At 59.6% G+C, this 17,362-nt stretch overlaps 1 protein-coding gene across 6 annotated transcripts in view; it reads right to left on the minus strand.

Annotated features, from left to right (window-relative positions):
• The window catches only part of MAD1L1 (mitotic arrest deficient 1 like 1), a 412,602-nt gene that overhangs the window by 167,779 nt on the left and 227,461 nt on the right, over positions 1-17,362 (minus strand). For all 6 annotated transcript variants that reach the window (XM_030932978.1, XM_010366657.2, XM_030932977.1 and 3 more), the window contains exon 14: positions 14,683-14,739. In XM_030932978.1, the coding sequence (XP_030788838.1) occupies positions 14,683-14,739 (57 nt within the window). The remainder of the gene's footprint in view (positions 1-14,682; positions 14,740-17,362) is intronic.

Below are 17,362 nucleotides of genomic sequence, written 5' to 3' on the forward strand. Positions count from 1 at the left end.
TGCCAGCAAGGGAGTTCTACTCGGCGGCTCCCTCCTGGAGCTCTCTCCGCCGGCACTGCTCCAGGCTTCCCTGGGGATGTGTCTGCTCAAGGCACTCTCCTGCGCCATGGGCTGCCTGCCTCTGCCTGGGGCTTGGTTTGCAGCTGCATTTCTGTTTTGTCAAAATTTAAGTGCCATTTTGGTTTTCAGGCTTCTTGTTATTTGTGGATGATTTCCAGGAAACCAGGGGGAAATGCTGACGTATGCCACAACGTGCACAGCAAAAATCAAGCCCTTTTATTTTAATGTGTAACCTTAGACTCATAATTAAGCTCCCGACTATATTCTCACAGCAGCCAATGCCTGCCCCTTGAGCCTGTGCCCGACACCCCCAGCCATGCTGCAGGTCCTCCACTCACCCTGCACCTCCCCACCAGGCCAGCTCTCGCCCCTGCATTCCCCTCCAGGCCCATGGCACAGGACAGTAGCCACAGAGGGGCAGACCCACGACCCATGTCCATGGGTCACCTTCCACCTACACCCCCGCTCCCATCCGCCATTTAGATCCAACTGAAACGCCACCTTCCCCACAATCTGTCCTGGTAGCTCCCTCACCCCTCCCCTGCCAGCCAGAAGTACCCCCACTCCTCTGTGACCACGCCCGCTACTCCACCAGACCACACAGTGACTGCGCACATGACTCTCCTCCCCACTGGATGGGGCGTTCCCTGGAGGAGACGTGGCAACCATGTAGGGCCCTGTTGCCAGCACAGAACCTGGCACACAGGCGGTGCTTGGGGGAGGCACACGGGTGGGTGGATGATGGGCATGGATGCAGCGATGGCCACTTCCCGGGTATGTCCAGTGTGTGTGCGGCCGAGCTTGGAATGGGGAGGCACTGGGGTGGGTCGAAGCAGCCGGGATGAAGCAGAGGGAGCTGCCCATGCTGAGCAGACAGGACCTAGAGTCGGCTCTACTGTCCACCAGTTTGAGAAGCTGTCTAGACATATCAGTATTTAAAAGAAGGAAAGCCACTGGGGAGTGGGGAAAGAGGCAGGTGGGGAAGAGCAAACGCGAGGATGGTCCCGCGGTGCTCTCGGCACCAACTGCAGCTCCCTCGCCCAGCCATCAGGCCCGCACGGCAGGGCCATGGCCGCCCAGCAGCCCCGGCTCCACGTTTTTTCTCCTGGGGACTCGGCAGCCGAGAGGGGAGGGTGCAGAGGGCTCCTTGTGAGGACCCGTGGGACCCGCTGGCAGGGCGCAGGCCCAGGGCAGCAGCAGGTCACTCACAGGCACCTGCGCCTCCAGCCCTCGCCATGACGATGGGGATACTACCACCTGTCCCTGGGTGGGAAACCTGGGCTCCCGGGCACGGGACCATGTCTGAAGCTCCAACCTCCAGGGCAGCCTAGGGAGGAGGCTGAGCTGGCAGGAAGTCAGGCAGGCCCCTAGGAGGCAGCCTCACTGAGGACCTGTGGAATGCCTACTTGCAGCCGGGGCAGGCCCACGAGAGGCAAGGAGCGGCAGAAGGCCCATGAGGGCGAGGAGACCCAGAAGGAAAGGAGTAGCAGGCAGACAGAGCGGTGTGCAGAAGCGCAGGCAGGAAGGTGGGATCCAGGAAGAGGGCACTGGGGACAAGGAGAGGGCCCTGCTAAATGCTTCCCGACATGGGGGAGAGCCCGTTCATTATTCATCCACAGGTCACAGACTCACCTCTCATACCTCCCAGGGGCAACTCTGCCCCTGCAACAGGCGGCGCACATAGCAGCCTGGCTGTCCACTATTCAGGCTTTGCACACAGCAGCCCAGCCGTCCCCTGATCAGGCAGCACACAGCAGCCCGGCCATCCCCCATTCAGGCGGCACACAGCAGCCCGGCTGTCCCCCGTTCAGGCGGCACACAGCAGCCCGGCCTTCCCCCGTTCAGGTGGCACACAGCAGCCCGGCCGTCCCCACCACAGGGACCTGAGGCCCAGCCACTTTGTGGAGCGCCCAGCCTACCAGACTTCAGGCGCAGACAGATCAGGGCCCCGCCAGTGCAGCGACAGGGCAGGGAAGCCCTCCACAGCCAGGCCTGGGGACAGGATGTTGCTCTGGGCCCAGCCCAGGTACAGAGTACTCAGTACCTAAAACCTCGTTTTCTGCATTTACTCCCTCATGCCTGTGTTGCAGTGCCTGAGAAGTGGTGGCACAGTCCCTGACAAACTCTCCGGAGGACCCGGCCGCACTCCAGGATGGCCCAGGCGCACAGCATGGCTGCAGAGGGCAGTGCCATGGGCCAGTCCCTGACAGACTCTCCGGAGGACCCGGCCACACTCCAGGGTGGCCCAGGCACACAGTGTGACTGGGCAGGACAGCGCCGCAGACAGACTTCTCGGGAAGGGCCATGATCCCACGGCAAGAGCCTGGAGGACAGGATTCCCAGCCAGGGCTGCCTTCCAGGGGCCCTGAGTGTGCTCCGGGCAGTCCTAGCACTAAGCCTGTCTGTGGAAATTGTTCTCTTTGGCCACACCCTGTGCCCGCACCAGGCTGCAGGAGGCAGGGCCATGTGTGCCTGGCCCCTCTATGCCCCTTCCCAAGGCCCACAGATGGCCATCTCCTCCCTGACAAGGCCCTGACGCCCAGCAAGACTGAGAGCCCTTCCTGGGCTGCCCCCCAGGGGCCTCTCATATCATGTACCTGAGAAGGGTCTAGTATCTAGAACACATGAAGACTCTCACCACTAACCAACAAAACCCATTTACAAAGCGGGCACTGGATGGGACAGACGCTTCTCCAGAGAAAACAAACGTGGGGCTGATAAGCGCAGAGTGAGCAGCTCGGGACCACCGGCCTCAGGGGAACGCAAACGAAGCCCACAGGAGCCACTTCACACCCGCCAGGACGGCTCTACTGAAACATGGAAAATGGCAGGCACCAGGGTCACTTCTCTCACGCCCAAGAGTGTTCATCTGTGTCCTCTTATTTACGATGAGTCTGGCTAGAGGTTTATCAATTTTATCTCACAGAAACAGATTTTGGTCTCATTTACGGAACTCAACTGTATGTTTGACTGAGACGAAGCAACCTGTTGATTTCAGGTGGGGCCAACAGGGAGTGGGGAGCAAAAAGCCGAGCATGGGCTGGGAGCCCTCAGGGTGGGAGCCACCTCACCCTGGAAGACGGAGCTTGCACAGCAGCATGTGCGCTGCCCAGACCCAACCTGCAAGAGGCGTGGGGGCCCTAGGAGAGCAGCCTGAGCGCAAGCACAGACATCCTGGCAGCAGCTCCAGCCTCAGTGTGGACCAGCCTCTGTGCAGCAGCCTCAGTGTGGAGCAGCCTCAGTGTGGAGCAGCCTGAGCACAGGCTGGCTTCAGCACGGACCAGCCTCAGCATGACCCGGATTCGGCATGGCCCAGCCTCAGTGTAGTCCGACCGGCCCCGTGTCCCTCTGCCTACAAGGTCTGTCCCTCCTGGAGTGCAGGTCTGGCCTGCCAGATCCACTCACAGCCCCAACCTGCATACAACATAAATGCTAATGGTCCTTGTGGCAAACTCACTAGCACAGCATAGGCTTTAGGAAGAGACCTTGCACTCGGTTTAATTTGGGAAGATGCAGGGTGTGCTCCCAGGGGCCTTCCCTAATGCCACAAACTGATAAGAGGAGAAGCTGGGTAACTGCCCCCACCGCAATTCTAATTCACAAGGCTACTGCTGAGTGCCAGAGTGAGGGCGTCCACACGCACAGGCACTCGCGCCGCCTCATCGCCCATTCATGTGGCATCCCTGAGTCTCAGCTGCACCCCATACCCCCTGCGGTAGTGAGGTTGAGGCCCAGAGCCTCACAGAGTTCTGGCTGCGAGGTGAGGGCCTGCATCCCAGGGCTCCCAGGGCTGACTGGGGCAGAGGCCCCGGGTCTCCAAGAGATGAGAGGGTGCTGAGGTCAGAGCTGGGCATCCGGGCCAGAGGCCAACTTTCTGGTCAGCTCTGCACCCTCCAGCCCCGGGAAGTCTTCTGGAGTGGCTGTGGCTTCCTGAGGAGGCCTGGGGGGATCTTAAGTGGAGTCCACTCCCTAGTTTCCTTTCCAGCCTGGAGGAGACACAGGCACTACGGGCCGCGGGCAGCCCTGTTGCTCACCCAGCCATCTCCTCGTGAGCATGGCTGAGTGTCTGAGCTGGGAAATGCTTTCTCCTCAGAAAAAAAGCAGCCCAGCAGGCGCGCATGTCCCAACCGAATGTTTGCCTGAGGCCACCATCATTCCTCAGAATGACTCCTCAGGCACCGCCCCGGGACCAGGCCGCTGCAGAGCCAGAGCAGCTGTGCTCAGAGGAACCGGGGCCTCACCACCAGGGCTGCGGTGTGCCCAGGGCTGCCACTGCTGGCCTCACAAGCACCACTGGGCGCCTGAGCACCTGTCCCACCAGAGTCCCACTGCTCTGACTGCCAAGTTGGATACCCTGCTCTGTTTACACTCAAAGAGGAGTATTGGGAAGCCAGATGGTGGTGTCTGTGCATGTGGCTTCCAAGGGCTCTAGAACCTTCGCTGGGATCATTGAGGCTGCCTCCTCAACAGGGCAGTTGTTAACACCGGGGAGGAGGCACAGGTGTCAGAAACCTTTTGAAGACGGCAACTGCTCTCTGAAGAAAAACGCGTGCATGTAACACAAATGTGTATGCAGCTGCAAGGGCTTCACGGAGAACTGAGTTCCTGCCCTGGGATGCTGGATAAAGAGCCCCTGCTTAGAAAAAAGCCTGAATTTGAAAGCTATCCCTACAGAAAGGGCCTCCCTCCCTCCTATCAGCCCCACTCCTACATCTGCCTTTGTAGGACATCTGAGGCCATCTCCTGTCCCTGTGAAGCCTCTCGCTGTGGAAGTTAACTCGGCTGGGGTAGCTTGGGGAAGGCTGTCTGCCAGAGCTGCTGGCTGCATCACAGGCAAAAACAAGCCCCCAGGCAGCCCAGTTCAAGGAAAAGTCCCAGTGTCTCCAGAACAGGCAGAGGCGAGGATGGCATGGGCTCCACGTCAGGGAGGCAGGTGGCAGGGGCGGGGCAGGTGCCACCACTGTGGGCCTGGGGCCAGAAGGGGACCAGCTTATGGAAGATACTTGTAGCTGAGAAAAAGCTAAGCCAGAAAGGGCTACTGCGGAGACATGAGAAGTTTAAATCACAGGAAAATGCTTCGTACTTAGGATGAGGGTACGACGTTTCCCCTATACGGAATTACTCCCATAATTTTTCAAGATAAATGAACCAATTTCCTTTCTTGTGGTTATTACAGACTAAATCTTTCTAAGTTTCGTGGCGTGGAATGCACGGGGGACTTCACTGCTCTGAGTCTGAAGTGCCCACCTTCTCCTCATCCCCATCCCCAATGCCCAAAAGAGGCCCCCATGGGTCACGTGGCAAGTGTGCAGACAGCAGCAACATGCAGGTGATTGGGATTCTAGACCACCCAGGAATAACCCCAGTAAGCAATGGGCAGGACCCATCATGCAGGGAGGGGAGAGGGCTTCTAGGGGATCTGCACTGCGGCGAGCTTGCCTCTCCACGTCAGTCCGCAGACCAAGGCCATCCAAGAGGACTGGCAGAACCTTGGCAAGCTCCCTCTGAAGTTTACTGGAAAAAACCTCGGAGAATCTCTAAGATAATTCTGAAAGAGAAAATAACACAGAGGTCACGACGTATCAGATACACTCTGAGGCTCTGCTAGCTCACACACTGTGGCTCTGGCCCAGACAGGAAACAAGCTTACACGTTCCCTCTGCACTGAGATTTTCTTCTGCTTTTTTGGAGGAGAAGCAGGGATCCAAATCCTCTACAACCAAGGCCCTGACATTATGCCTGATAAATCTATTTTCTGGGCTAAGAAAACATCTTCTCAGCCTACTGTTCCTAAAATGCAGATGATCCTTGCAAGGTAATGACATTAAATCACCAGCATCTTCTCCTAAGATCTTTGCAAACTGGGAAACACTGAAAAGGCTGGGTGCTCACACTGGGAAAGGGGACAGAGGGAAGACGAAGTGTCCCTGTCACACCTGTCCCCACTCAGTCCTCGGCAGATGCTTTAAAATCCCCAGCTGGGCCGGGCGCGGTGGCTCAAGCCTGTAATCCCAGCACTTTGGGAGGCCGAGACAGGCGGATCACGAGGTCAGGAGATCGAGACCATCCTGGCTAATACGGTGAAACCCCGTCTCTACTAAAAAATGCAAAAAACTAGCCGGGCGAGGTGGCAGGCGCCTGTAGTCCCAGCTACTTGGGAGGCTGAGGCAGGAGAACGGCAGGAACTCGGGAGGCGGAGCTTGCAGTAAGCTGAGATCCGGCCACTGTACTCCAGCCTGGGTGACAGAGCAAGACTCCATCTCAAAAAAAGTAAATAAATAAAATAAAATCCCCAGCTGAATGCCTGGCCCTGGGCTAGCGATGGAGCCCCAGAAAGCCCTGGGGTCCCGCCCTGGTGGATTTCACAGACGGCCTGATGCGAGGAAGCCCCCTGCGATCGCACTGGCCACAGGGTCTGGGGTCAGCCTGCCTGGGTGTGAACCCTGGAGCACTCTCTGCCACTGCCTGTTCGAACACGGGCAGGTCACTCATCCCGGCTGCACCTGTTCCTTGTCTGAGTATCTGGGGCCATAATCAGCTTGTGGGTTTGCTGCCAGGGTTGCAGTGGGAAAATCTGTGTCAACAACAAGTGTGCCCTTGTGACATGGTGAGCACCAGCGCACGCTGGCTTCGCATGTGCCACTGCCACGCCCGGGGCAGCAGAGTGATGGCGGCGATGGTGAGGGTGCGGGCCCGTGTGGGCAGGGAGGGAAGAGCATGTCTGCGACGCAGGGGCAGGGGCAGCGGTCCAGCTCGGTTCCCAAGGAGCCTGAGGCTCCGCTGGACTGAAAAGATGTCCTCGGAGCAGGAGCAGCACAGAGACTGCTTGGAAGGGCGTGAGAAGATGCGCTCAGAGGGCAGGGACATCACTCTGGGCAGGGCAGGCCTATCAGGCACTGAGGGACCAGGTAGAGACCACCCAGTAGGAAGATGGGGCAGGGCAGTGAGCACCCACTGGGTCTCACACAGCGGGAAGGAGGTGGGCCCAGGCATGGACTGTGTGCTCCCGCTCCCATGCTGAAATCCTAGGAGGGAGCCCAGGGGAGGTGAGGAGGCCACGGGCAGAGCCTCAGGGAGGGGATTAGCACCCTCATAAAAGGGACCCCAGAGTTCCCTCGCCCCCCCCACCGTGTGCGGACACAGTGAGAGGGCGCCACCTGGAACCAGGCAGCCTCAGCAGACACCAGACTGGTCAGTTCCCGATCCTGGACTTCCAGCCTCCAGAACTGGGAGCAACAAACATCTGCTGGTGTTTTGTTTTATTTTATTTATTTTTTAGATAAAGACGAGGTCTCACTCTGTTGCCCAGGCCAGTTTTGAACTCCTGGGCTCAAGAGATCCACCAGCCTCCACTTCCCAAAGTGCTGGGATTACAGGCGTGAGCCACTGCGCCCGGCCAACATCTGCTATTTTAAGCAGCCCGGTCTGTGGTGCTCCCGTGAGGGCAGCTGAATAGACAGATGCGCAGCCACGGGGTCTCTGTTCCCTCAGACAACGGCCTAGAAGAGGAGCTCAGCAAGTGCCTGAATTAGACAAACTTCTCTCAAATGCAAGAGGCATTTAGAGCAAAGGTTGCTCCACGTGACGCTTGCTGTGGCCCAGCGATTCCTTCCGCTCTGTGGAGGAGCCTCGGGGCACGCACTGAGGATGAGGCTGGAGCAGGGAAACCTGAGCTGACCAAGGGGCAGCGAGCCTGGAACCAGCCCTGGGGCTGCTGAGGAAGATCAGGCCCCTGTTCTCACCCAGAATCGCTTCCCAGAACAGCCTGGATCTTCCCAGCACGTGAACTCACTTAGCTTTGTGAGACTCCAGGGAGGCTCCCCCTTCCTCTCTCCACCCCAAGGAACAGGCAGTGAAGCACCTGCTGGTGGCCACACAGCAAGAGAGGCAACAGGTGTGGCTGCGGGAAGGGACCAGTTGTATGGGATCCAAGGGTGGGCGCAGGAGGCCCAGGAGGGGAGGGAGGGTTCCGGCCTGTGTGGGACGGCAAGGCGGGCGCAGGAGCCCTAGGCGGGGACCTAGGAGAGGCTGCCTCCAGGGCTGGAGGGGAGGAGAGTCAGCTGGAGGACACAGTCTCAGACTTTCAGCCATTCCCCAGACATGCCCCAGACACATCCCTGGCCCCAAAGAGCCTCTCCAAGCTCAGGACACCTGCACACCAGGGCACGTGGGGACATACATGCTGGTGCAGTGTTAACTGAACGTTTTGCCAGGAATCAGGAGGCTACCACCAGCCACACAGAAACCCGGTACCAGCAGCGAGCCCCTGCAGCATGCCCCACACACGAAGCACTCTGGTCAGAAGCAGGGCTCAGTCGTGCAGGATGGGTCCAGAAGGTGAAATGAGGCACTGTCAGTTACCAAACCAGGAGGCTCTCATGATCATTCATCTGGAGGCACTGGCCATGCTGGTGGATGTGACTAGACAGATTCCGGGCAGGGCACAGCCATGAGGACTGGCACTGAGGAGGGGCTCACAGCTGCCTGGTCCATCCTCAGTATCAGCACCAGTGAGGACAGAGGCACCAACCATGCCTCCCATGCATGTGGGGCCTGCAGATCTACACACGGCTCCTGGGTGTGCAAGGTGCCCCAGGGTCTACACACAGCCCTCGGGCATGCAGGGTCTCCCCGGGTCTACACACGGCTCCTGGGTGTGCAGGGTCCCCCCCGGGTCTACACACGGCTCCTGGGCAGGCAGGGTCCCCCCCGGGTCTACACACGGCTCCTGGGTGTGCAGGGTCCCCTCCGGGTCTACACACGGCTCCTGGGCAGGCAGGGTCCCCCCAAGGGTCTACATACAGCCCTTAGGTGTGCATGGCCCTACAGGCTACACACAGGCCTCACTGGGAGTCTCTTCAGGGCAAGCTTTGCTGGCGTCCTCACCTTCCCATGAGAAGCCAGAGGCTCTGACAGCCACACGGACCACAGGCTCCTGCACGGGAGACCCCAGAGAGCCTGGGGCTTCTCCATGGGGCCCACGGGACTTGCCCTGCTCATGGTCGCCAGATTTCAGAATCTGTCTGTAAAGCACTTGCTGCTAGGCCCAACTCAGAGGGGGCCTCAACACCCTGCCCATTTCAGAGATGGACAAAGAAGGGTGGGGGATGGGAAGCAGCCTGGCTGGGCCTCAGTGCTGTGGTAGCCGCGGCCCTTGGTGGAGCAGACTTGGCACAGGGTGCCCCTGGGAGCAAGGAGCAGGACCAGAGGGGCCACAAAGGGAAATCAGGAATCAAGGAAGATGCTGCTTAATCAGAGTTGAGAGCAGCGTAATTCCCTCTAAATCGGAAAATAAATCTTCACTCCCCACTCCCCAAAGTATATAAAATATTAGAGGACTTTTCATAGCTGTAATCAAAAGACTCCTATCTCCAGCCACTGCGGGCCTAGCTAATGAGAGGGGTTTGCTAATGATACAAGGATGGCTCAGGAAATCTCTCCCTGCGATATTAATTGCATTTAAAGAAGAAATCATGAATTGTACTTATGCTTACTTAATTAGTACAGGTTTGCTAATTAATAAGAAAGTCAGAGTGCCTTTGTCTTGTCATTGGCAATTAACTAAAGATTTAACTTTTTCTTTTTTCTCTCTTTTCTCCTTTCCTAAATAACAAAACGACTTTGGGTTGGAAAATAGCGGGTAAAGGAGCTGCAGGCTGGGAGACAGGACGGGCACCAGGGCACGTTTCAAACCATTGTGGACAGAAGGCGTGAGCGACGCAGTCAGCCCTGCCTGGAATATGGCTTCTCCACACAAGCCCTGAGGGTGCAGACTACCTAGGCCCCAGCCTTTCCAGGAACAGGGGAGCCCCTTCCCCAGACAGCTACCACTGCCAAGCCAGTTACAGGGAACTGGATGGGAGGGGCCTCAGAGCTAGAACCAGGGGTGACTCCAGCCATCCCAGCTCAGGGCGAGCTCCCGCTCTGGTTCCTCCACCATAAAATGAAAAGGGAGTCAGGCTGTCCCACAGCCCAGAGACCCCTTCAGACAGGACCATGCGCCTGCACCTGTAATCCCCGGGGAAGAAGCCACGGCACTGAGGGCTCCGGGTCACACGGAGAAGGGGCGACCTGGAGCCCAGGGCTGCACAGCCCAGTGAGGTGGTGGGGGGCAGGGGAGGGAGGCCACTGGCCTTAAGGCATGCCTGGCAGGGGCCAGCCCCAACCACGGTGCCTGTGGCCCCCTTGCCTGGCACTGCTCTCCCCAGTACCTCCTCTGAAGGGCTCTGCATGGCAAGAGGGGCACAGAGCCAACAAGACCCCTCCTCTCATCCCTCGGGAGCCCATCTGGAGGGCCTATGGCTCCAAACAAAGGATGGGGGCCAGGAACAGGAGCTCAATCCGGGGAGGGGTAAAATCACGATCCTGCTTGGGGGCAATCCTCCCACCACCAAATTCGAAGTCAAATGCTGTAGCTTGGGGCCCAGGCATTAGAGCTTAAACACTGCTGGGTACGATGAATAAGGAACATAAATTCTATGGGCTAAAAAAGAAAAAACACAGGTTGAAAAGCAGCCAAACCTCCAGCCCAGCGCTGCACCAAGTGCTCTTCACAGCCCCCTGACCACACCCAGAGATCCAGGGAAGCCAGCACTCCAGGGGTGGCTACACCCACCCCGCCGGAAGGCCCAAGACCAGTTTCCGGCTCCCTCCCCACGAAAGAGGCCTGGAGTGAGCGGTTCCTCCAAAACCACCTGCAGCCAGAGAAGGCCAGTGCCCGGGCCAAGGTGCAGCTGGAGAAGGGCCAACGCCCAGGCCAAGGTGCCAGCTCCGAGGCGTCCATGCCTCTGTTGGGTGTGGGGAGTCCACGCTCTAGAGCAGCTGCAGGTGCCATGCAAGTGGCTCAGCCATAATGCTGAGGGCTTGGCCTGAGCTCAGACAACTCCATTTCTAACCCTCCTGACCTCCTGCACAAGCGGAAGCGTGGCCCCCAGGCACGTTTCAATTCAGGCCAACAGTAAGGCAGCTGGCGTGATGACACACGGAACACCAGGGTCTCCACAGGGCATCTTCAGATGGGAGCATCCCTCCGCAAACAGCACCCACCCCACCCCAGGCTGCTCCAGAGGCAACAGGAAAAGGGACCTCACTGAAGCGTCCAGAAAGCTCAGTCACTGAGAAGGAAGCACCGACAGAGGAAGGTCCTGGGCACGCCCCCCACCAACCCCCTGCCAACCCCCACACAGGCGGAAGAGGGCCCTGGTATCCTTCCTGAACACCTGCACTCAGGGGAACCAGACCCCACAGTCCACAGAGCCCCCTAACCCTGCTCACTGCCGGACACCAGACCCCACAGTCCAGAGTCCCCTAACCCCACTCACTACCGGACACCAGACCCCACAGTTCACACAGCCCCCTAACTCACTCACCGCCGGACACCAGATCCCACAGTCCACAGAGTCCCCTAATCCACTCACTGACGGACACCTGACCCCACACTTCACAAAGTCCCCTAACCCGCTCACTGCCGGACACCAGACCCCACAGTCCACAGAGCCCCCTAACCCCGCTCACTGCCGGACACCAGACCCCACAGTCCACAGAGCCCCCTAACCCTGCTCACTGATGGACACCAGACCCCATAGTCCACAGAGCCCCCTAACCCCGCTCACTGCCAGACACCAGACCCTACAGTCCACACAGTCCCCTAACCCACTCACTGAAGCAGGAGCATCTTTCAGGCCTGCCCTGAGCCATCTCAGATGAAGGCAGAGGAACAGAAACTGAGTCTCAGACCTGCCATTAAACAATACAGTTATGATGCGTTCCCCTGCAAATTCCATCAGCAGTGAAAGCTCACAGCAGAACACAGGGAGGAAAACAAACAAAACAATAACCCCCCAGTATTTCTACAGCCTGAAGAGAAACATGGTTCATACTCTAATTTTAAAACCCAGACCCAAGAAAGGCCTGTAATGGAGGTCCCAACAGCCTGCTTTTCCTTCCGCTGAGCCAAGTGTCACATCCCCGCCTCCCTCCCTCCACCGTGCTCCCCTGGCAAACCCGCCCGCACGAACCCCCATTCCCCAGTGACTGTGTCTGCCGGGAAGCACCTGAGCATGGCAGACAGAAGCCTGCCGCCCAACCTGGCTCCAAGTTCACACCACAAACCTCAGCGTGACTGCTGGGACTCCCACAGGCCAGTCCACCTCATGCCCACTTCAGGAAGAGACAGGAAGCTCCAGCAACCTGCTGGTCCCCGTCCCCTTGGATGACCCTCTACTGCCCCAGCCCTACATCACGCCCGTCACTACAGCGAGGCTCCCATCAGCATAAACTGCTCTCCCACTGCCCATAGGGTAAAACAAATCTCCCTCCGGCTCCAGGCCCAGCCCGAGCAGGCCCTTCTGTGCCTTCCCTCTCCTCTCTTCAACGAAACGCCGGCTGCAGGGCCCAGGGCAATCCTCTGTTCCCCTTCTGGGTCCTCTCTGCAGTCTGACTGTCCCCTGAAAACACTTCCTTCTCCAGGGCTCTGTGAATGGATCTGCCCTCCACGGAGTCCCCAAACTCATGGCGCTCCCCAAGACTAGATGCCAGGACGCTGGAACGTCCCGAAGAGGCTTGACCCTCCGGTTCTGACTTCTTTGCTACCTACTCATTCCTGACAACTGAAATACCATGCAGAACGGATGGGCACCTCTGACCCCAGGGCACTGACTCAAAGCCTCCAGCCCTGCGCACCCAACGTGTGGCAGGCATGAGACTCCCACACTTCACCCCCAATATCCCCACCCCATACCATGAGCCTACCCAGGGCGGAATGCCGAAGCCGTCCTCGATTCCTGGCCCTCACGCTCTCTACCTCACCTGAATCTCCCTTCAACAGAGCCGACTCGGACCACACCTCTGCACACCACTGCAGTCCTAGGCCAGGGCACCTGTGTCTCCCACCCCGGCCAGCCCCAGCCCTGCCAGTTCTCACCCACTGCGGCCCTGCACAGAGCAGCCAGGCATCCTTTATGAATGGACACCAGGTTGTGTCACCACCTGCTCCACCCACGAAACCACAGCCCTGCCGTGACCACACAGGGCCCACAAGGTCAGACTACCAACCACTGCGGGCCCCGCTTCTGTCACCCCGAAACTCGCTGTTGGGTCCCGGGCCCTGCCTGCCCCCCTACTCCCACCACCAACACTCGGGTCCCCCAGGCTTGGCTCAGGACGGTCTGCAGGACGGCCCCGGGAAACTGTGGCTCCTGCATTTGCCACCACCGAAGTTCTGTCCTTCACTCTCCCATGGGCCACTGACTACTCACTCGGCAACAGTGTGCCTCCAGGAGGGCAGGAGCCTGTATTGCTGGCTGCCGCATCCCCAGCACCGAGAGGAATGTCCTTAAGCGGCTGCTGAGTGAAGAGCGACCGTTCTGGAGCCTCAGGGCAGCTGTCACCAGCACGCCTGGCCTCAGTCCTGCAGATGCCAGCTCTACCCAGACCCAGACCTGTGAGGTACCCTGCTGCTGCCTCTCTGCGCCACTGGCAGCTTCTTCCAGGGTCTCAGCAGACAACCCTCGCCCATTCCCAATCTAGGCCTGGTGCCCGTACCTCTCAAGAGGGTGATTTCCAACCCCATTCGACCATGTAACCATGGCCACAGCCACAACCGCCACAGGCTGTGCAGCTGGCCCCAGAATCGGTCAAGCGATGAACCCTCGACACACCCCTGCCAGGTGGAGGCCCTGAGAGCCAGGACACCAGCTCCCAGTCACAAGCTGGCAAGCAAGCACGCCCAGATGGGAGCCTCGACCTGGGCTGCAGGCCCTGGGGTCCATACAACGCTGATAGCCGCTCCGCCTGCGACCCAGGCCAGCCTGACGCGTGGCCCGGGACAGAATATGCAGCCACACGCACGCACGCATGCCCCAGGGCCGTCCGTGTCCTTCACAGACATGGCCAAGGACAGGGCAGCATGGACGGAACCTGCACTTTGTTTAGGCCAAAACACTTCAAAAGCAAAGCCCATTTGTTCCCTGCAACAGTGGGAGGCTTTTTAACACTGGAGGTCCAGAAACCAGGAAAGCCTGCCTGGCCCCGAACGGGCCCACACTGCGGCTACACCCAGGCTCGGAGGCAGCCAAACCAGCGAGAGTGGGGCCGATGTGGGCTGAGGAGAAAACAGCTTAAAAGCACACCTGCCGCATTCACAGACGGCAGAGAAGCACTCGCTGGAGACGTCCCTCTCTTGGTCAGGACCCATACTAAGTGACGCCCGAGCCCCAGCTGAGGCACCGTCCCACTGGGGACTCGGGTCCTGTGTGGTCAGGACAGGGGTCCATGAAGCCACAGCACCGATGCCTAGTTCGCCACAGACCCCTCGCGGGCTCGCACACCTGCTTTGCCTCTGACACCGTGGCCTCGTGCGGCAAACACGTCACTGCCCCCTTGCCACAAACACAGTGGTGGGGCCCGAGGGGCCGTGCTCTGCCCAGGCGCGCGCCACCTGTCACTGGTAGAGATGGGACTCAGGCTCCTCACACACCCTTCCCCGCTCAACACAGCTTCCAACGACAGAGGAGGCAGCCATGCACTGGTGCCTGCTGCCTGAGGGCTTACGGGGACAGGCGTCCCTGCCCGGACCCAGGGTCCAGGTGTCCTGAATCCCAGCCACTCCCGCGTCTGACTCACCATGTCTGCTCTTTGTTTCTGGCCTCCCAGCTCCTCCAGGGCCTGTGACAGCTGAGCCTGCAAGACAAGATAGGATTCGGCCTGAGACTGGGGTGGGCCGGGACCCATTTCTAGGACTGCGGGAAACACAAACCCCACCACCCCGCAGCCTCCGCTCCCTATGGAGCAACGGGACCCAGGAGCTGGGCAGTGGGCAGCCAGAGGGTGGCTGGGGCCAGCACAGCCACTCCGTGAGGCCCAGCGCCCACTGATGGAGACAGACAGAGCGGGCAGAGGGTGGCCAGAGGAGTGGCAGGGGCCAGTGTGGCCGCCCCACGAGGCCCAGAGCCCACTGATGGAGACAGAGACCTAGTGGGCTGCGGGAGGCTTGACAGAACCAAGGTCCATTCTAAAAACCTCTCGCAGGAAACTGACTGTGAATGGGGGTGCCAGGGGTGGGCCCAAGAAGGACTGTGGAATTGGGGAAAGACGGAGGGAAAGGTTCAGCATGGGACTTTCAATCAGAGGAAATCCATTCACTCTCCCTGGCAGGCTCATGCTTAAAGAACAGAATCAGGTGACTTTCCTGGCAGAGGCCCCACCTCAGAGCATCTCCTCCGCCATAGCCACCCCCAAGCAGGACCCCGACCCAGGCGGAAGGGTCTCCTGCCCCCACACACTCCCCAAAGGGCACAAGGCTTGACCCCACACTAAGGGTAGAAAAGCCAGCAATGAAAAGCCAGTCACCTCCTCCTCACAGTCTCATGGAACAGCAAGGCTGGGCCTTGTTGTGGTGCTGGGACATCAGCAGTCCAGCTTCCTGCTGGGGACAGTGACCCTGTACCCACAACCTGCACAGTGCACAGGGCTCAGGACCTCAAAGACCCCTGCCCTGGGCCTCTGCCCTGCGGTTCCTGCTTTCCCCCACATCCTCTGCCTCTGCCCCTTTCTGACTCCTTCCCATGACCCTTGGCTCCCCACTGCCCCCACCACCTAAACACACTGTGGCTGTCCTAGAACCCGGGAAGAAGAGCCAGGCAGGGGGCCTTGTGAGACTCCCCAGGCCACAGCACACACGAAAGGCCAGGAAGGAAATGGAGGGCCAGCCCCGGAGTGAGGCAGGAGGCTGTAGTGGGATGTGGGATCTGCAGGGTGGGGAGGCCCAGCAGGCCTGAGAATGAGGGAGGAATCGAGAGGCAGGCAAAGGTAACTGGAAACCACCGGGCAAGTCACCAGGAGAGACCAAGGCGGGGGTGCGTGTGTATGTGTGTGTATGCAAGTGTGGGTATGTATATGCACACCTGTGTCTGGCATGTGCACATGTGGTGGGGATGGGGGAAGTATGTTTGGAGACACAGAAAACGAGGCACTACAGCCCCTGGGGACACAGCCTGCGGAAAGTGACTGAGGCAACAGCCCAGATTCCTCAGCCTGTCCGCTCTGCAGACCATGGGCCCCCAAGCTCCCCTACAGGCCCAGCCAGAGCCAGGTTCTGGACTTCCCATGGACCATCCTGGTGCCTGCTGGTTCTGGACGCCACAACAGAGTCAAACCCAGGCTCCAGATGCCCCCAAGGAGGCTGCAGGTGTGAGCACCTGAGCCCCCCAAGCCTCTGGTGTGGTGCCCCACTCAGTGGGGCACCCGAGCGACTCCCATTGCCCAACACCCCTGTGCAACGCCTGTGGGTGAAGGGAAGACCTTGAGCTCTACCCACCACCGGCCCCGCCTGGCACCCTCACATTGCCCAGCCTTGAGCTCTGCCCACCACCAGCCCTACCTGGTGCCCTCATGCTGCCTGGCCTTGAGCTCTGCCCACCACCAGCCCCACCTGGTGCCCTCACACTGCACCAGGGAGGCCCTGGAGCCCGCCCAGCCACTGTCATCAGGAGGCAGGTGGCCGTGGTCATGCTGGGCTGTGTGGACTGCACACTGGAAAGCTTGGTGCCTCAGGGCCTGGGAGCAGCACACTGCCCTCCTCACAGCCAGCTGAACCCTGGATAATCCGGCCACTGCTGGGGTCACCAGTAGTTGGGACTGGGAACGGCAGATGAACAGGGACATCCACCAATCTGGGCCTAGACACGATGCACTTCACCGAGCTGCAGCCCCGGGTGCTCCCGGGGACACAGGGAGCCAGGTCAGGGCATCCGGGGCACCCCATATCCCCGGGCAGAGCCTCAGCACGCGGTAGATACTCACCGTCCACATTCATGCTCTCCTCATGCAGCCCTATACCCCGCCCAGGTCTACCCGCATCCACAAGCTACCAGGCCAGAGACCACCCCACACATGGGGGAAGACAACAGGTGCTGAGCTGGCCCGGGCAGCGAGAAGCACCCATGAGAGCCGCCCACACTCCCCGCAAGGCTGAGCTGACCCGGGCAGCGAGAAGCACCCATGAGAGCTGCCCACACCCCCTGCAGCCTGGCCATGTCTGCCATGCCTGGCACACTGTCCTGGGTACACAGGCGGCTGGCACCGTGGACACCGGCCTTAGGTGAGGCACATCGTCATCCCCATTTACATCAGTCCACGTGGCAACCTCGCAAGGTCAAAGGCACTTCACAGGTGCAGCTTGGAAGAGGCGGGACCATCCGGAAGCAGCAGGGCTGGGAGCTGTGCGTGAGTCCCGGACCCACCCCGCTCTCCCATGCCTCCCGACACGGCATCACTGCAGGGTGGACCCATGACCACAGTGGCC

This window comes from Rhinopithecus roxellana, chromosome 6, assembly GCF_007565055.1.
Source record: "Rhinopithecus roxellana isolate Shanxi Qingling chromosome 6, ASM756505v1, whole genome shotgun sequence".
In the NCBI taxonomy this organism is placed as follows: domain Eukaryota; kingdom Metazoa; phylum Chordata; class Mammalia; order Primates; family Cercopithecidae; genus Rhinopithecus; species Rhinopithecus roxellana.